General features: G+C 40.7%; 1 protein-coding gene across 1 annotated transcript in view; it reads left to right on the top strand.

Annotated features, from left to right (window-relative positions):
- Positions 1 to 20,525, top strand: part of MICOS10 (mitochondrial contact site and cristae organizing system subunit 10) — a 48,529-nt gene extending 28,004 nt beyond the window's left edge. Inside the window, exons 2-4 of the mRNA XM_042780264.1 lie at positions 17,640 to 17,687; positions 18,897 to 19,096; positions 20,334 to 20,525. Coding sequence (XP_042636198.1) covers positions 17,640 to 17,687; positions 18,897 to 19,096; positions 20,334 to 20,525 — 440 coding nt within the window. The remainder of the gene's footprint in view (positions 1 to 17,639; positions 17,688 to 18,896; positions 19,097 to 20,333) is intronic.
- The last annotated feature ends 586 nt before the right edge of the window (positions 20,526 to 21,111 follow it).

A 21,111-nucleotide genomic window follows, 5' to 3' on the forward strand; every position in this document is an offset into this window, starting at 1 on the left:
AATACAATATTTGTCCTTTTGTGATTGACTTATTTCCCTCAGCATAATGTCCTCCAAGTTCATCCACGTTATGCGGTGTTTTGCAGATTCTACAGTATTCTTTAGTGTTGCATAGTATTCCATTGTGTGTATGTACCATAGTTTGGTTATCCATTCCTCAGTTCCCAGGGCATTCATGATTTATTTGCTGGAACCATTTTCTCCCTGTGCCCTGGATATTTGGAGAGCTTTGTCCATGAAACTGTTTCGGTGGACTTTGGTCCCAGACTGTTACCCAGCCATTGGGGTCTCCCACATTTGGCACATAGATACATACCCTCTCCACTCTCACCACCTCCCCATAACTTTGGAGGTTGGTTTAAAATACTGTTTCCACTGAACATTACCTGTTGCTGTTGAGTTGATTCCAATTCATGGTGACCTCATGTTTCAGAGTAAAACTGCAATCCATAGGATTTTCGATTGCTGTTTTTTTTTTAATGTGTTATAAGGTGAAAGTTTATACAGCAAATTAGGTTCCCATTTAACAATTTTAACACATTGTTCCAGGACATTGGTTACAGTTTTCCCAATGTGTCAGCTCTCTCATTATTTCCATTCTGTCTGTTTTTTTTCCCGTTCATGTGCTTCCTTGCCCTCCTTACCTTCTCATTTTTGTGTTAGGGTAAATGTTGCCTGTTTGGTCTCATAGTTTATAAGTTAAAGGAGCACAGTACTCATGGACGATACTGTTTATTTTATAAACCAGTCTATTTGATGAAAGGTAACATCTGGAAGTGACTTCTGCTCCAATTTCAAAGGGTCTTTTAGGGCAGTAGTCTCTGGGGATCCTCCAGTCTCTCAGTCCAATAAGGCTGGGCTTTCTGAGGAATTTGAGTTTTGTTCTACATTTTTCTCCCCCCATTCTATGTGGGATCTTCTCTTGTGTCCCTGATCAGAACGGTTGGTAGAGGTAGCTGGATGCCATCCAATTTTTCTGGTCTCAGGCCAAATGACACTATGGTTTATGGGGGCTATTAGTCCTGTGAACTAGTTTCTTTGAGTCTTTTGTTTCCTTCATTCTCTTTTATTACAGACGAGTAGCGACCAATAGTTATATCTTAGATGGCCACTTAGAAGCTTTTAAGACCCTAGATGCTACTCACCAAATTAGGATATAGAACATTCTCTTTATGAACTGTGTTATGCCAATTGACTGAGTTGTCCTATAGAACTATGGTCCCAAGCCTTTTAACCCAGTAAACCAATTCCGTGAGGTATTTGGTTATGTTAGTCTCCATAATTATGCCCCCATGTGCTTTATTATATATATGAATATACAGCACATAAACATGTATATATAGCTCTGGTGGCGTAGTGCCTAAGGCATTTGTCTATTAACTAGAAGGTTGGCAGTTCAAACCCACCAGCCACTCCTCGGGAGGAAGATTAGGCAGTCTGCTTCCGTAGAGGTACTGCCTTGGAAACGCAAGGAGGGGTTGCTATGAGTCAAATAGACTCAACTCGATGGCAGTGAATTTGTTTTTGTTTTGTTTTGTTTTGTTTTGTTTTGTTTAGTGAAGCTCAAAGGAGTTCTGGTAGCACAGTGGTTAAGTGCTCAGCTGTTAAACTAAAGGTCAGCAGTTTGAACCCACCACCTGCTGTGGGAGAAAGATGAGGCAGTCTGCTTCTGTAATGATTACAGTCATGGAAACCCTAAGGGGCAGTTCTGTTCTGTCCTAAATGTCGCTATGAGTTGGAATTGACTTGATGGCAATGGGATAAGAGAGGCTCAGGATAAGATAATAGACGTAAAAGCATTTTATAACTTGTAAATCCCTAGACCAGTGGTTCTCAACTAGGGTGATTGTCCCTCCACCCCCCAAGAGACATTGGGCCATGTCTGGAGATGTTAGTTGTCATACTCAAGGAGTGGTGCTACTTGCAGGTAGTGAGTAGAGATCAAGGATGCTGTTAAACATCCTACAATGCACAAGGCAGCCTCCACAACAAAGAATTACTCAGCCCAAAATGTAGAGTGTTAAGGTTGAAAAACCCTGCTCTAGACAAATGGAACTACCTAGAACTTAGGATGCTAGCCACATCCCTTTCAGACTATAATACGCAACCAAAGTCACTGCCATCAAGTTCAAGCTGTCACCTTTTTTGTTAGAATCCAAATGCTATAACCACTATGGCACCAGAACTCCTCAGACAAAAAAGAACTATATTATTTATAAAGTGAAAGACCATTGGAATTGAGATAATAACTAACAGTTAATAATTTAACTTGTGGTTTTTTTAGAGTAAGAGGTGGATAAAGTGATTTTAAAATTTTCTTTAGATAGCATGAAAGGAACAAGAAATAAATGGTGACTTTGAGTACAAATGAGACAAAACGTGGGAAGAGTCCTTTGATTGTTTAGTGCGGCTATAGGTAGGTTAGGATATGGTCTTGGAAGATAGTAGGCTCCTGCGGTGTAGTAAATTACTTAGTGTGGCTTTTCTACCCGTAAGTCTTTGTAAACTCCAAGGTGGGATTTCTATGAGCAACTGAGGAACTCCTGATTGCTGAAGTTGTCCACCTGGAGTATTTCTGTTGGAAGTGGCACAAAACAATGTTCTGGGAGGTGCCCACTCTCTCTCAGGTGCTTAGAGTTCTGATGCTATGATTGGCTAGTTTGACCACCCTGCCGGGCTCAAAAGGAGGCCTCCTAGAGGCAGAACTCTCTCTGACTGCTGGTTGAGGAAGACATGCTGCTGAAAGAGACATGCCCTCCTGAGACACGTGCTGCTGAGAAAGAGACGCAAGAGACATGCATTGCTGAGTGAGACACCGAGGGACACGCACTGCTGGGAGAGAGACCGTGAGAGACTTGGCTGAGAGACGGTGGGCTGGGAGAGAGACTGAGTGTTCTTCCTGAACTTGAATTGTAGTCTGGTGCTTCCCTAATAAACCCTGTAATCTGTGAGTTCTGCGTGGCCACTGCAGTGAATTATCGAACCCAGGAGAGAGGTGGTGGGTGCTTTGGGAGGAATGGTTGGTGAAAGGGCTGGAGGGAGGCAGCATGTCTGGCCTTGCAGTAATAGGCCTTGGGTTACTGCTGGTAATCCTGTCTTCTTGTGGGATTAGAGGAGGTCGGAACATGTGGCCTCCTTGCCGTTTTTGCAGCTCCTAAGTGTGGATGATGCTGCCAGTCAGTGACTAGGAGGGAGTGAGCAGGAAGGGTAGGTAGGTGGCAGTGCCACTGAGGTGGTGGTTTAAAATTACAATGACTTCCCAAGTCTCTTCAATTATGTACCTTCAGGTAGAAAATTAAAACTATTTGGTTAATAGTTAACAAGATATTAGGGAGCAACTGAAATCCAGTGCTTTTACTTCAGTTTTCTCTATCCAACTTAAACCTGCATTGGAATACTGAAGATAATTTATAATTATTATAATGCTCTGACATAATTGTTGACAGATTTGTAGACTTAGACTTTACTTGAAAATGTTTATGAGTTACAGCAAATATTTCTGATTGTCTGTCAGAACCTGCATGTATAAACCACTAGTTCCTGTCTGACAGATTTTAAATGATTAACTGAAGCAAATGATGTAAGCAACATAATTCACTTTTTACTAGGAAAGTAGAATTAGGAAGCTGCCAGTGGCTTGGTACCATTTCAGGTGACTAAATTGAAATTGATTAGTTGTAGGAAGTGAGGATGGCAAGATTTCTTCTCCTGTAACTTTGGATGTGTTATCAAGAGGGAGTCCCTGGAGCACCACATCATGTTTGGTAAAGTGCTGTTGTTGTTATTATGTGCCGTCGAGTCGGCCCGACTCATAGCGACCCCTCCTTGGGTTTCCGAGGCAGTATCACTACGGAAGTAGATTGCCTAACCTTCTTTCCGAGGAGTGGCTGGTGGGTTTGAACCACCAGCCTTCTGGTTAGCAGTCAAGTGCCTTAGCCACTATGCTACCAGAGCTCCTTGGTAAAGTGCAGGGTCAGTGAAAAAGAGGAACATCCTCCATGAGATGGATTGACACAGTGGCTGCAGCGGTGAGCTCAAGCACAGCAAGGATCGTGAGGATGACATGGGGCTGGGCAGGGTTGCATTCTGTTGCATGTAGGGTCGCCATGAGTTGGAGTCGATGCAACAGCATCTCACAACAACAGAAATTTTTTATTTTATTTTTTACCATTTCAGCAGAGACTTTACATGACAAACACTGACTTTGTGAGAGCATAAATGTTCCTTTCTAATTAGAAGCAAAATACCGTGTGCTACTGTTCCCGTCATGTATGTTGTCTTGATACTGGAATAAATGCTGCTAATCTTATGTGTTCCCAGAAGAGATTGGCTGTGACCATTGAAAAATCACAACTTATTTTTCTCTTCGTTCCAGCTACAACTGGAAACTTATTTTTCAGCTGTTAACTTTTACTTTGCAATGAAGTGCTGTCGAGTCGGATCTGACTCATAGCGACCCCTCCTTGGATTTCCGAGGTGGTATCACTATGGAAGTAGATTGCCCAACCTTCCTTCCGAGGAGTGGCTGGTGGGTTTGAACCACCAGCCTTCTGGTTAGCAGTCAAATGCCTTAGGCACTATGCCACCAGAGAGAAATTTTTTTCCCCTTCGCTCAGATTATGAAAATTAAGTTCTTAGTTTCTTAATGTATGCAAGTCCAGTGATTTGGAGAGGTTTATTAGGGGATTTGTAGACTAGTGATAGCTTTAAGAAAGACTGTAGGATACTGCTGTCATAAACGGCCAACTGAGTGCTGTTTCCTGTCCTGTGGGCTTTGGCAGCTTCTTAGAGCCAGATTTGAATAGCAGAGAAAAAGTTGCTTGCTCATAAAAGGCTCCAAAATGCAGGCAAGTCCTTCCAACACTTTTGCAAAAGCTGTCTTGGGATAGTCATCATTTCTACCAATAATACCTTAAGTGCAAAAATGTCAGTATACTTTTAAAATACCTGGTCCCTTTTTCTGTTTCAGTTTAACCGTGTGTATGTAATTTTGGCACAAAATACACACATTAGAACATATACCATTCATCAGTTTCTCTATTACAATTCAGTAGCATTTGTTCCATTCTTCATGTTGTGTCACCGTTCTCACTGTCTGAACCCATATGGTTTTATCACCATTGGCATAGACTCACTACCCTTAAACTTCTCATCTGTGCTTTAGAGTTGCTGTTGACAGTTTGATCTTGTGTATGATAGTCTTTAAAAAAGAGTGCAGTGCTCATGGGGGACGTTCTTTACTAATTTAACTAAACGGTTGTTTAAAGATGACTTTAAGGGATAATTTCAACTCATGATTTGGAGCTTAGAGCAATAGGTTTGAGGGTTCCTCCAGTCTTAATAAAGAGCTCTGGTGGCACAGTGGTTAAAACATTCAACTGTTAACCAAAAGGTTGGGGGTTCGAACCCACCACCTGCTCCACAGGAAAAAGATTAGGCAGTCTGCTTTCATAAAGATTGTTGTTGTTGTTATTGTCAGGTGCTGTCGAGTCAGCTCCGACTCATAGCGACCCTTTGTAGACCTGCATTCTATTCTCCAATTCCTGGGTCTTGTCCTTCCTTTGCTGCTCCAGGCAAAGAAAATCAGTTGTATCTTGAATGGCTGCTGGCAAGGTTTTAAGACCACAAGGCACTACTCCCTGAAGTAGGGAGTAGAATAATAACTCCAGAAACAGTACATATAGGCCAGTTGACTAGACAGACCCATGAAACCATTACCCTGAACTTTTGAACCAACAGAACAATCCTGTGAGGTAATTGGATGTACTTAAGTACTGTCAGCAACTTTAGCTTCTTTTTGTTGTGGTTGTTGTAAAATTGTATGCACCACAATGTTTGCCATTTTGCTCTTTTTCTGGTGTACAACTTAGTGATACCATTTACACTCATCAAGTTATACAACCATTACCCTTAATTGATGCCAGTCTTCCCATCACCAGAAACACTCCCAACTCTCCTGTTAACTTCCCAGATAATAAGTCCCTCTCTCCTTTCCCCCTCCTGCCCCACTGTAGCCATTGGTCTCTATTTACTAATTCTTGTCTTTTCATATAAGTAAGGTTATATAGTGTTTGTCCTTTTGTGATTGACTTATTTTACTCAGCAAGCCTATGTTTTAGCATGTATCACAACTAAAGTTCTTTTTATGGCTGATTAGTATTCCATTATGTATATGTACCACATTTTGTTTATCCATTCATCTGTTAATGAGCGCTGGGGTTGTTCTCCCCTTTGGGCTATTGTGAATAATGCTGCAGTGAACACTGTTATACAGAAATCTGTTTGTATCCCTCCTGTCAAGTCCTTTGGATGTATACCTAGGAGTGGATTCATCTCCAGTCCATGCACAGAGGGAAGTGGTTCCTGGCTTCAATTGTTGACTCTTTCTCCTTGGCTCTAAGTAATTTCAGGTCTTAATGTTACCATTCTTGATAAGTCAAGCATCTGTGGATTCTGTTGTTTCCTGGACGGATTGAAGAGAGTAACATAGTTATGAATTACGCATGGGTAGCGCTACAGTCACACTGTTGTCAAATCTAACAACAGCCCAGTCACTGCTCCTGTGCTGACCTCTCTGTGAAGTTTAGCCCCGTGCGTAGCCCGGAGCCCGGAGTCATGACTTTGGAGTCAGGCAGACCATATTTGAATTCCACTTACTTAGCTTTGTGTACTTAGCCAAGTTACTTAGCACCTCGTCTGTAAAACAGGCCAGGCATAATAAACTTCATGGGGTGGTTCTGTGGATTAAATAAGATAATATTTAGAAACATGGTATAGTGCCTGGCACTATGACTATTAGTACCTCCAAACTCTTTCCCAAATAGAATGTGTTGAGTCTTCTATTGTGTTCATCCAACCTAGTCATTCTGCATCTTTTTTGTCAGTCTTCCTTTAATAAATTTCAGAGCTTTTTCTCATTTTTCTACATTCTATCCCTACATGTGAATTAGCTATTTCTATTTCGGTAGATGTCTGCAGTTGTGTTTCTTGTTTTATGCATTCTTGGAAAATAGTGTGGCTGTCAGAATTTTGAATGTTGAATCATGAGCCGCAAGCACTCATTTAAAAGGATCCTTTTGTGAGTTTGGCTTTTCATGAAACAAAACACACCGGTAATGGCTTCCACATTTACCTTTTATATCTTTACTTCTTTTCTGCTGACTAGTTTGCTTGTTCTGATCAGAATCCTGGTAATTGGTGTCTATCTAAAAAATTCCTACAGATGTTCCAGCCTCTGTCTAGTCCGGATAGCCCCTATTTCCTATATACCCTGCAGCAGTGTTGACTTTAGAGCGGCTGATTAACACAGACCGAATTGACCATCTCCGGTTCTTCGGTCTGGCACACTCTCTTGGTTCATTTACATGAGTTGGCATTTATACATGGACACCTGGGACAGTCTATCTTTGTCCCAAAGGATTAAGTAACAGTTTGGAGCTGACCTGAAACACTTTTTTTCCTCTCCCCTTATAAATTGGACCCTGAACATCTTTCATAAATCTGGAATGTTTCTTGGAAATATAATTCTCACTAACCTTAGTCCCAAGGGTACTTTTGTTTAAAAGCACATTCTTGTTTGTTCTGTCATGGCAAATGCATTTGATGATTGTAGAAGCTTTGATAAAAACATGATTGAACAGGAAGACTTAAATTTTGCCATTTGATAACTGTACCTTAGGTTCATGAATGTAGGCACCTCATTTAAAAGGCTAAATGTCAGCTGAAATAAAGGCCTTAATAACTTTTATACAATTAGTTATTGATAAATGAGGTGGGTCTGTGGTCTTTTACAGAAGTGTTTCCAAAGTGATGTTTTCAAAGTGAATTTCTGTAGCCCCCACCCTCCTAAACAATGTCAGTTCATCAGTTAATTGCAACTCCTGCAAAGTGGATTCTTTTTGGGAGCGACCACCTATTGCTCCAAGTTGTCCAGTTTCGGTGCTAACATCCAAAGCACTTTTCTACCCTAACACTGCAATCACATTATATAGGCTGCTTGTTAATTCCTGCTGATGTTTGCTTCTTGGTAATTATTTGCAATAGAATAAAGCTTTATTAATCTGTGACATGACAAAGTTTCTTCTAAATGCAAAACAAAAGATGCAGTGGGTTTCTAGCAATGTCCCTATGTCACAGTGATGGTCATCCACATATATTTCTCCCCCTTTCTTTCAAAAAAGATGGCTTATACATCATTCTGCACCCAGGTTGGTGGTTATTCTTTCAAATTTGTTATAAAATCCACTTTGTTGTAGTTGTTATGTGCCATTTAGTCGGACCCAACTCATAGCAACCTCTCCTTGGGTTTCCGAGGCGGTATCACTACAGAAGTAGATTGTCCAACCTTCTTTCCAAGGAGTGGCTGGTGGGTTTGAACCACCAGCCTTCTGGTCAGCAGTCAAGTGCCTTAGGCACTATGCTACCAGAGCTCCCAAAATCCACTTAGGCATAAGATAAGGGGATATTTATTGTATGTATAGTTAGTGGGAGCAGAATTCTGTTCTTTTTATTAGTAAAATACTATTCAGATGACTGATAAGGAATCACTGCTTCCTAAGAATGCATATTTATTTCTCGCCAGTTTTATGATGTCCTTTCGGGCATTAAGCATGCATATAAGTATTGGTTACATTGATTTGGAGGGTGGTAATTTCTCTTTGAAAGAATTTGTGCCAATTCTTTTTCCTCTCCAAAAGAAATGGTTTCAGAGTATGGGCTCTGTGCCTAATGTTAATTCCATGGGGCTTTTCTGTTGTGGTTTCTTTTCCCCCTCATTCCTCACTATCCTTTCTCCCCCATAACTGTACCTTGCCGTGAAGATATATACCTGTAATTAGGCATTTTGTTATTTTAGAGTTATTTGTCATTTCAGAAGCATGAACTAAGAGAACAGGCTTGAGTGAGGGAGAGACAGAGTTATATAAACTGTATTCATTGTTAAATATTTGCTTCCAGGGAAGGTGAAAAATGCTTTGTACTCTTTTTTCCTTTGGCTTTTTTCTTCCAAAAGAGCTTGTCATGCGGCAGCAACAACAACAAAAAAAGTGGCCAAGGGCAAAGAAAGCTCTTCTCTTTTCCATGTTGGCTTGTTTTTATTGTAAGACAAACCTTTCATGTTTTATTGTTATGAAGTTTAAACCTGGCCTAGAGGTGCCAATCTTTAGTGGAAACAGCTGCAGAGTTGGTGTCCCCTGATCAGGTGGGACTTTCTTTGAAGCAACATGTTGCCTTTTAAAAGAAAATTGAGCATGTGTGAACTTGAACCTGTAAAACTCATCAAGGCCTTCCACCATTGTTTATATCTTAAATAACTGAGATGGCTAACTTTTAAGTAAAATGTTCACATTTAAAAATCATTTCTTGAATTATTTTTTCCAAGGAGAGTAGTCTTGTTACTTTGTTTCTTTAAAATATGGGAAAGGAGGCAGAAAGAGGAACATCACTCTGAATAAGTGGATATGTAGAAGCAGCCCGAGTTAACTAAGATCGTAGTGCATACTCCTTGATAACTCCTTTTGGCTAGTCCAGACTATGGTTTTGATCTCATATTTATTTTGCAGGTAAATACCCTCAATAGGAGCAGAACTAGATGATTGAGCATATACCTGAATTTAGAATAAACTCTAGAGATGAAAGATTTTCTACTCCATATTGATTGATGTTGAAGCATTTCTCATCTTTTTGATTGATACTAGTAGGCCATGGACTAGCATCATTCTTGGTCTATTCCTAGGAAAAGTTGAACATCAGAGCTTTTTTCCTTGGGGGAAAATAGAAGAGACAGGCATAGAGTCAGAGGGACCAGAAAAATGCTGAAATATTTTCCTTTTGGGCTTTTGATTTGTTTGCCAAAAAATTGCCTCCAGATGGAGAAGACCAAAAGCTCTGATTGTAAGCCATTATGTTTTTACTGGCCTACCTCACCATCCCATTGCCTGGTTTGAAATCTGTGAGCCAGTCCAAATCCTTTACCTCATTTTCTAGTACCAATTTACTGTCTTACTCATCTTCCAGCTGCAAGGGGGTGAGGCACGTTGCCTTGAAATTGAACCCTGTGGCATTTTATAAGCCAGGCAACAGCACATTCTTGCCAAGGAGTATCAATCGTGATGACTCCCATTTCTCTAAAGTTCTTGAATCACACCAGCCGGGTAGACTTATGTCTGTGACATGTGCAGTGGGATTAGTCTGGGAATGAATCTGAACAAGCTCGTTTGGCTTTGTATAGACTTGTTAGCCCAGTTGCCTAGTGTCCTATTGCATGGGGAGCACAGTCCATTTCATGGCTATATCTTACTTCACTGGCAGTAAAAATCTTGACATGCCAGTATCCCTTTGGGAGGTAATAATTGTTTAGGGTTTTAAATTGTAGAAGAATCCGTTGTCTGGACTTAGTGGCAGTAGTGGCTTTGGAGTCTGGCAGATTTGGGCCAGAGCTGTGCACAACTATGAACTAAAGAGGAGCCTTGGGTAAGTTATTTTCTGCATCTGTAAAATGGAGTACAATACCATAGCCAGTTGTTTGGTACTTACAGAAACTACTTTGATATGAGTACCCATTTCTTTTCATTATGTCAACCTTGATTAGATTAGGTTCACTATTGTCTGTAAACTGACTAGCTTTTCACAGGTTCATTAAATTATATGGAAATTGGAATGGCAGGATTTTTAGATCCTGCATTTCAAGTTGGGTGCCAAAACAGTACCAAATGAAGGGTCTGTTAGAGTGCAAAATAGTGATTTTTAATTAAAATTCTTATTTGTATATAGGATACAGTCATAGAAAAGAAACACACATCATGGTCACAACTATATGGTATAGAAGAATTATCAGAAGTCTTCTTAGGTACATAGAATATCACGCTTTCTTCAAGCCACCTCTAGCTGGGTTGCTGCATAGGTGTACAAAGAATTAGCTGATTGTCATTATTTGCTGATTTTGTGTTTGTGAACTCACCTACTCAGTAAAATTTGTAACTTCAGAATCAACATTCATAGAGGTTACTCATAGATAGGCACAAAGCAGCTAAAAACTTGAGTTGCTCTGCCTTGTTTGAGTTCTCATGTGCTAAACAAGTGTCCTTTGCATGGTCTCAAAAAAAAAAAAAAAAGCCAACCTCTAGGTCACTGCTGTTGAGTTGGTTCTAGCTCATAGCAGCCCCCATTGGGTTTCCAAGGCTGTAAATCTTTACAGAAACAGACTGCCTCGTCTTTCTTCCACGGAGCAGCTGGTGGCTTCAAACCACCAACCATTTGGTCAGCAGCCAAATGCCTTAACCACTACACCACCAGAGCTCCTATTGCATGATCGAGAGCCATGTTTTTTGCATTTTTGTGTGTTTTGTTGGTGATTTCGCTGTTTAAAATGGCCCTCCAAGCGTAGTGCTAAGGTTTTGTCTAATGTCCCTAAGCACAAGAAAGCTGTAATGGGCCTCACAGAAAAAGTAGGTTGATAGACAAGCTTCATTCAGGCCTGATTACGGTGCTATTGGACATGAATTCAGTGTTGATGAACAGCAACAATATAAAATAAGGTGTCTTTAAACAGAAATATATATAAAGGTTATGTCCTGATTTGTTGACAGAAATGTTGTGGCCAGAGGCTTACAGGAACCTCTAACCCTGTGTTCCCTTAGAAATGGCTCAGTATTCACCAATTCATTGTGCGCAGTAATTTTACAGAACATAACTACCTCAAATAATGACAATGGACTGTACTTAGGTCCAGAAAGATGTGGATCAGCTTACTTCCTAATGATGAAGTTTTCTGCATTTGGAACAGAAAGATTAAGTTGGTGGACTGAAGAATACTTTGAATTTTTACACTGCAGTAGCCTGCGATCATGGTTTGAGAAGAAACTCATGGAATTTCAACAGCACTGATTTGAAAACCATTGAGGCAAATGAGAATTAGGACTTCTGTGTGGTTCTCAATTGTAAAAAGGATGGTCAGGGTCTTTGCTGGACCATGGAGTGGATGCTCTATAAAGAGCATCAGAGTACTCGGGAAAGTCTTCGAAAACAGTTGCTCTGTCAAGTCTGAAAAATAAAATAAGTCAGATTTTGGCTTTCTTCCTGGGCATGTAGAGGTTACTTTTCTGATGATACTTTTCACATACCTCAACATGTGAGCTGATTTTTTTTCAAAGTTTTCTTTTTTTTGTTATTAAGAATATACACTGCAAAACATAAGACCAATTCAACCGTTTCTACATATACAATTCAGTGACATTGATTACATTCTTCAAGTTGTGCAACCACTCTTGCCCTCCTTTTTTGAGTTGTTCTTCCCTCGTTAACATAATAAACTCACTGTTCCCTAGGGTTCCATTGTCATTTTGAGCCCATGTAAATAGTTCTTTTTTGTTTGCGGGGGGTGGGGATGGGGAAGAAAACCTCACTGCTGTCGAGTTGGATCCAACTCATAGCGACCCCTTCTTGGGTTTCCAAGGCAGGTATCTCTACAGAAGTAGATTGCTCAGTCTTCCTTCCAAGAAGTGGCTGGTGGGTTTTAACTGCCAGCCTTCTGGTTAGCAGTCAGATGCCTTAGACACAAAGCCATGTTCTTTTTTAAAAAAAAAAAAAATTGTTGTGATTTGGTAAAAGTTTACAGAGTAAATTCATTTTCCATACAGCAGTTCATACACATTTTGTTGCATGACATTGATTGCAGTTCCCCACAATGTAATGGCTCTCTTCCCATTTCCTCCCTGTAGTTACCTCTTCTCTGTGTCCCTTCCTCTTATGCACTCCTTCCTGCCCCCGGAGCTTTCTCCTGTGCAAGCACTATCCTTCTGTTCTCCCAGATTGATCACTCCAAGGAGTGTATTTCACTGATGTAAATGTTCACCCCATACACCTGTCTATTATTTGGCTAGAAGCCACAGGAGTGAGTTCAGTTCCAGACCTGAAGGGTAGCTAGGGACCATAGTCTCAGGGGTCTCACCAGGCTCTATCAGACCAACAAACCTTGTTTTTTTTGTTTTTGGTTTTTTTTTTTTTATGATTTTGAGATTTATGCTACATTATTCTCCCACTCTATCCAGGATCTCATGGTCTACCAGTCCCTTGGACTAACTGTTTCCATGTGTCTTTGGTTTTCTTCATTCTTCTTTGCTCTGGACAAGGAGGGACTCATTGTTGATCTAGATGGCTGCTTGCAAGCTTTTAAGATCCCAGCTGCTACTCCCAAAGTAGGATATAGAATAATGTTTTTGTGTAATATGTTATGCCAGTAGAGCTTGATGTCCCTTGCAACCATGGTCTCAAGCCCGCAGGTCCAACTACTTGCTCCCTCTGCGTAGCCAGCTGTGGCCAAGAAACCACCACAACCTTGCCCCTTGTCAGCTCTACTATACATCCGGACATTTTTACAGCAATACAAACACACGTGTAGAAACAATGTCTGCTAGCCCTGTACGTGGTCATGGGAGCACCACCCCCTGCCTAGACATGCCTGATGGTTCAGCCTGTCCACCCATGTATCTACCTATATACAGATCAATGCTTGCCATCACTAACAGCGCAGTACAGTATGTGCAGAAGGGTTCATCTTTGTTGTCTGTACCTCCCAGGTACCTCTCTATATCTTCCTCTTCCTCAGTGCCACTGTGTTGATCACTCACTTTTGGCACAATGCCCTTCCCTTCACCCAAATCAATGCTTGTCTTTACCTATCAAGCAGTGTTCCCTTTCTTCCTCTCCCACCCCTGGTAACCAACAAAGAAAGCTTGATTCCATATATAAACCTCTCCTTGACTTTTTACAATAGTGAACTAGTACAATATTTGTCCTTCTATGATTGACTTTATTTCACCCACCACAATGTCCTCCAAGTTCACCCATGTTATGTTTTGTAGAGGCTGCATTATTCTTTAGTGTTTCATAGTACTCCATTTGTGTATGTACCATAGTTTGCTTATGCATTCTTCGGTTAATGGGCACCTAGGTGGTTTCCATCTTTTTGCTGTTGTAAATAGTGCTATGATGAATATACGAAAAAAAAACAAACTCACTGCCGTCGAGTCGATCCCAACTCATAGCAACCCCTCCTTGGGTTTCTGAGACAGTATTTCTACAAAAGTAGATTAACTGTCTTCCTTGCAAGGAGTGGCTGGTGGGTTTGAACTTCCTCCAGTCTTCTGGTTAGCAGTCAAATGCCTTAGGCACTATGCCAACCAGAGCTCTTGCAATGAATGTAGGTGTACATATATCTGTTCTTGCCCTGGCTTTCGCTTCTTTAGGATATATATCTAGCAATGAGATTGCTGGGTCAAATAGTATTTCTGATGCCAACTTTTAAAAGAATCACCATACTGCTTTCCACAGTGGTTGTGTCATTTTACAGTTCCATCAGCAGTGTAGGAGAGTCCCAATCTCTCCACATCCTCACCAGCATGTTTTTTCTGTCTTGTTGAACCATATAAGTAGTTCTTTTTTTTATTACTTTCTTAACACTATCTTTGGATGAACTTTTTTTTTTTTAATTGTGATTTGGGTGAAAATTTACAGAGCAAATTCGCTTTCCATACGGCAGTTCACATACACTCTGTCTCATGACATTGACCACAATTCACCATATAGGTAGTTCTTAAAAGAACATGATGATCAGTGAAATCCTCGAGACTATGACCCCTAAGCAACCTTCGGGCCTGGAATTGAACTCACTCCCATGGCTTCTAGCCAGATAGTGGATAGGCCTATAAGGTGAACATTTACACCAGGTAGGTACACTCCTTAGAACAATGAATCAGCCATGGGGGATCAGAAGGGCAACATTTGCACAGGGAGATAGCTTAGAGGGCAGGAATGCATAGGAAAGAAGGATACAGGGAAAAGGTAACCGGAGGGAAGAAGTAGGAAGAGAACTGTTGTATTATAGAGATTTATATTATGGGGATTGCAGTCAGTGCAGTCAGAATGTGTATGAACTGTTGAATAGAAAATGAATTTGTTCTGTAAACTTTGACCCAAATCTAAATAAATAAATAAATGAAATACTTTTGCTATTAGAATGTAAGCTCCTCGAGGGCAGGAACAGTGTTTTCTGTACTTTTGTGCCTAGCTCAATGAATATTTATGATGGGAAAAAAAATGTACACAAGGTCAAAAAACAGAACATAATGCTCAAGGTAGACATTTTTTATTAAGTGAAACTGTTGTTCAGTTTTAACATGACTTCAGGGGATCTTTTGGTTTAAGGTTTAAAGATTATCTCAGGGTAGTAGTTTAAGTGATTCATCTACCTTCCATGGTTCCAGAAATATGGAATCCCTGAGAATTTGAAATTCTATTGTGTATTTCACCCCTTTTGATCAGGATTCTTCTGTGGAATCTTTGATCAAATATGCAGTAATGGTGGCCAGGCACCATCCAGTTCTGGTCTCATGGTAAAGGAGGTAGTTATTCATGGAGGCAGTTAGCCACCCATTCCATATCCTCCTCCAATTCCTGACTCTCCTTCCTTCCTTGTTCCAGGTGAATAGAGACCACTTGTTGTGCCTTTGATGGCTGCTTGCAAGCTTTTAAGACCCCACACACTACGTAGTGAACTAGGAGGTAGAGTAGAAGCACTAAGCATGTTATTAGGCCAATTAACTGGTATGTCCCATGAAACCATGACTCTAAACCTCTAAACTGAAGAAGCTAAACCCATGAGGTGTTTGGTTGTACATTAGCAGCCTCAGCAGCTACTCTTCCATTGTTGTTGTAAACATATGTGTCACACAATTTTTGCCAGTTCAACTTATTACAAGTGTAGAACTTATTGACAGCAAATACACTAATCGTCAGTGCAACCCTACCCTTAATCAGTGCAATTTTTCCATCACTGTTAGCCCTTCTTTTCTCCCTCATTCCCTCCTGTGGTAACCACTAATAAACTTTGCTATCTATCTGCCTTTTCTTGTCTTTTTATGTAAGTAAGATTATACAATATTTGTCTGTCTGTGATTGACTTATTTTATCCAGCATAATGTCTTCTAACTCCATCCATATTGTACTATGTATCAAGACTTCGTTTCTAATTCTGGCTAAGTAGTATTCCATTGTATGTATGTACCACATTTTATTAATCCGTTCACCTGTCGATGGACATTTGGGTTGTTTCCACTTTTTGGCTGTTAGGAATAGTGCAGCAGTGAACATTAGTGTAATGTCTCTGAGTTTCTGCTTTTAAGTCTTTTAGGTATATACCTAGGAGTGAAATTGCTGACTTATATAAACCTATTGCCATCAAGTTGATGCTGACTCAGCAGCTGAATGCCTTAACCATCGTTCCACCAGAGCTCCTTGCTGGATCATATAATAGCTCTTTTTTTTTTTTTTTTTCAGTTTTTTTGAACTGCTGCACTGTTTTCCACAAACCAAACACCAAGCCAAACACACTGCCATCCAGTTGATTCTGACTCATAGCAACCCCTATTGTGTTTCCAAGGCGATAAATCCTTAGAGAAGAAGATTGCCCCATCTTCCTTCCATTGTGCAGCTGGTGAATTTGAACCACCAGCCTTCTGGTCAGCAGTCAAATGCCTCAGGCGCTGCACCACCAGAGCATCATTTCCCATAAAGGGTGAACCATTTTGCATTCCTGCCAGCAGTGGATAGGGGTTCCAACTGAGGCGATTTTTTTTTTTTTAAGTGATACCATGGACAGATGTTTTTATTCCGTATTCTTTTAATAAACTTAATGAGAAAATACATAGGTAGCAGTCACAGCTGTGATTTCACTGTTACTCATGTTGCAGTTAAGTTTGTTTAAATATATGCATATTTTTTCTTTTTTAAGAAAATGGTTAAATGAATAATATTGCAGGTAATGTGTAGATTTTAGCAAAAATTGTGAAGGTGGCACCAGAACGACTGAAGTTGAAGAAATACTGGGAAAAATGAGGATTTGGTCATTTTTCTTAAATGGAACTGTCCTTTTTGCAAGCTGTTTATGTTCTTTTGATGTTTGATTCAGAAGTAAATGTTTTAATTTGTTCTGCTAGACCATTGAAATAGGCTTGTGTTTGTTCTTTATAGTTAAAACTAGTTTTCTTTATAAAGGCAGTGGTTTACAGTGCTCCATGAGTAAAGTGAGAGGAGGGATGTCAGCTCCACATTGGGGACTTCTGAGCGAAATGCTTTCCCTGTCCGGACACTCAGACTTGTGTCATAGTGCAGCCTTTGGGGCTGCTGTGGAGCGAGCACTCCTTTCCATCTTCCTCAGAAAGTAACCATCACTCAAAGGGCTGCAATGACAAGAGGAGGTTCCTGTTGACATTGTTTAGCTGACCCCTACACTCGCAGCACCCATCTATACAATGGAAGGAGAGCCCAAGGGGCCGCGGGCTACTGGAAAGCAGCACAGAGCTGGTCTGTTCTTGGCTTTTTTTTTTTTAACCCCTCCAAAAGCTTGTCTAGACAGAATGGTGAATACAGTTTTTCGTTTTTCTGTCCTGTTGTGGACTGGGGCACCAAAGGCCTCTGTATAGCCTCTGACAACGAGAAAGAAGGGTGGAAGTGAGAAAATCAACCGTGTATGGAATTATGAAAAAAATAATCTCCTGCTTTATAAAATGTTCACATTTAAGAACCGTTCATTTTCTTTTTTTGTCAAGTTAGGAGATTTAACATGTTTTTCCTTCCTTTTGTAGGTACTGGTTTTGGATTAGGAATTATTTTCTCACTTACCTTCTTTAAAAGTAAGTGTTACTCTTACAACTTTTCCAACCTACTGTCATAGTGGAGGCATAATATAGCAGAGACCCTTCTGGAAGACTGCCAAACCCATCTTTTCCTGAGAGGGTAGGTAGTCTAAGTGGAAAGTGAGTCAGACAAAGAACATGAATCCAGAAGAGGGCCAGATGGGTTGGGCATCTCCAGAATTCCCCCCAGGTACTGAGTCAGGGAGCCTGAAATCTTAAATATGACATCATTGTAAAAGTCTGCACTTTATGCCAGTGAGTCATTTGGCCAAATCCACGCCCTCAAATATTTCTAATTAATTGCAAGTTTTTCTAAAGGAACTTAGAAATGAGAGTCCTGCTAGCAATAAAAACAAGTGGACCAGAAATACACATGTTCCTTAGCCAAAAATTCTTCTAAGCAAAAGGCAGGCAATGTCCCTTTTCATTCTGTAGAAGAACTTCTGAAGTTTGGATATGGCATAGAAGCCACTTTCTGTGAGGAACTGGCTGGGGGTCCACAGCTGGAGAGTCGTAGACATCGTGCTGATAGGAAAGAATCATTCACACTATTGGATTAAGTAAACCCCATGATTTTCTATAAGTAAAATACGAAAATACTTAGAAAATTCTTATATATTTTTAAAATTCAGGCATTTTCAATAATACTGAAGAATAATATTGGAAGTATTATTACTTCTGATTAGGTTAAGAAATTAGTTAAAATAAGCAGATTATTAGAGATTAGAGATTATTAGATCAACCAGGCCTCCTGTTTTCATATTGTACCACTTTATTTGCCATGAACCTAGCAATTTAGGCACTTAATAAATTTTATTAAATTAGTAAGTTTACTAACAGATCTCATTTTTGTGTATGTGCCATTTATTAAGCACCAACAAAAGTGTTTGGTTCATTAGAGTCATCAGTGTGATGTATGTTGAATATTTACTGAGCTCTGGTGGTGTAGTGCCCAAGGCATTTGACTGCTAACCAAAAGGCTGGCAGTTCAAACCCACCAGCCACTCCTTGGAAGGAAGATTGGGCAATCTACTTCCGTAGTGATACTACCTCAGAAACCCAAAGGGGGTTGCTATGTGTCGGATCGGTCTTGACGGCAGTGAGTTTGGTTTAGTTTTTTTTTTTAAACAAATGGATTTTACTGGGAAAAAGCTTTATCGTCTCCTGATATTTCCCTTTTGGGATTTTTCTTTTTCTGTTCACTAGGAAGAATGTGGCCATTAGCCTTTGGTTCTGGCATGGGACTGGGAATGGCCTACTCCAACTGTCAACATGATTTCCAGGCTCCGTATCTTCTTCATGGAAAATATGTCAAAGTACGTACAGCTTTGTATTTTACTGTCTTTCAAAAGAAAAAGGTGGTTTCTCCTGAGCCCCTGAAGACTTTTGTAGACGGCGCAGAATCAGTAAGCTCCGTGTGTCATTGTGGTATCACTGAGATGAGAAGTACTCTTTGGCCCTTAGTGATATTAACGCTGCTTTAATGCTGAAAGGCTCCTCTGTACCTTCAGGTGCATGTATGCATTCAGCCATAGGCCCACATGTTAGCTGTTTGAAACTGTTAAAACTGTGGGAAGTTCATCAGTAGTAAAGTAGATTTGTGTTAAATATCCATAAATAGCACCTTTTGTTCAAGAATTTAGGGCAGCCTGTAAACATGCCACATGTGTTCAGGCTAAATCTAAAGACTGCTAGGAATGAGATTCAGCCATTAGTCTGCTTTTTATCGAAGTGAGCAAGTTGTTGACTGGAAGTCCCACATGATTCTGCTGAAGTCCTTGTCTTCAGGTGGATTTTACTGGTCAAAAATGCTGGAGAATTACTACACATCAAAAAAGGCAAAAGGATAGCATGCTGCTTAAAGTTTTTGTGTGTGGCAGCCTATTCTTTTCCCTTATTTTAGATGATTATTTACTGTGAGATTTAAGTGAAAAGATCATGGGAGACTGGGTGCACCTCAAGGAAGAGGTGGTATTTATTTTTGTAGCTCTAGGGCCAGGGCCTAGGTCATAGTTGGCACTTAAGTAACTGTACAGTGGATGAATGGAGTATAAAAGATAGGTCATATTGGATATAAATGTTAATGGTCACAGGCTTAGTAAGAAAAAAACCTTTGTAGCAACACAGTCTTCAGTGAAGAACTTGGTTCTTGGATGCATAGAACTGTCTCTTTTCCAGGGTACCCTTGAGCGAGGCTCAGTGTGCTCTGGGCAGCAGCAGGGCTAATGGAAAGAGCACACAGAACTGGGAGTGACTCCTGGCCTGTTACCTGCTACCTATGTGATCTTGTCTTTTTGCTTCTGAGTTTTTGTTTCCTAACCATTCAACGAGGATGATAATTTCTGTATTACAGGGTAGTTGTGAGGATTAAATGAGATCGTGAACAGTTTTTTTAAATGTTCTTAAGCTGTGAGGTGCCATATAAGCAGAAATCTTGGGTTATTATAGCTGCGGCCAACCAAGAAAGGGTGACTGACTTGTCCATTGTTCCACCATAATAACAAGTAGAGCGGAAAATGTGGTACAAATGAGTTTCCTGATTCTGGTCAGGAGCTGTAGCCACAAGGGTCACTGAATCTCAGATAACACAGTTCCACCTCAGCTCAGTAGCCTCCGTTTGAGAACCTGCTCGGGTCCTGTCAGCTGCCTCCAGACCAGCCTATGCATGCTGGAGGAGAGCTGGGCAGAGCGAGCTGGCCAGCTAGGAAGCCTGGCAGGCCTTTCCCCGCCCTCCATGTTAATGAGCCATCTCTGCCCCAGAGCCAGAGTGAGGTAATCCGAGGGACAGTGCAAGTAGAAGCGCAGCTGTGTGGCACCAAAGGCGACGACAGGTAGTTTCCACTGCTCCCTGCCTCTGTACTTTCCTGGCACCAGAGAACTTAATATTGGGGAGGACAGGAAGGGACTGGGAGAGGAGCTTCAGATTTTTTAATTGTTTAAAAGGTTTGCATTGTTCCAAACCGAGTTGTCATGGGTGATGGCTTAGGGATGATTATATGCATATTATATTTAATGTCTGGGAGTTACTGTGGAAAATATTGTTGCATTTTTTACAGCCTTGTGTGTACTCTTCCAAAATGGCCCTGTAACTTTATCTGAACTTGAGTCTGTGCCTCGATGTAGTCATGCTCTCCTCTCTGAGAAGAGGCGCAGAGTCCCAGCTTGAGGCTGTGCAGCCAGGTTATGGTAACTGCTTATGAGTGCCTGATAGGCTCTGGGGACTGGCCTATGTGCTTTTTCATTAGATCCTTCCTCTCTAGACCTCCCAATAGATTCGTGAGAGGGGGGGTATTACTCTCATTCAGCAGGGAGAGAGTGGAATCTTACTGAGGTTGATACTTGCCAAGGATCACATAATTAGGAAGCTGGTTAATTCCAGGGTCATGCTCTTTTCACTCATCTGTGCTCCCTTTTGGAGCTC

Source organism: Orycteropus afer, unplaced genomic scaffold (assembly GCF_000298275.1).
Source record: "Orycteropus afer afer isolate SDZICR_OR568_19922 unplaced genomic scaffold, OryAfe1.0 scaffold00031, whole genome shotgun sequence".
Taxonomy (NCBI): Eukaryota; Metazoa; Chordata; class Mammalia; order Tubulidentata; family Orycteropodidae; genus Orycteropus; species Orycteropus afer.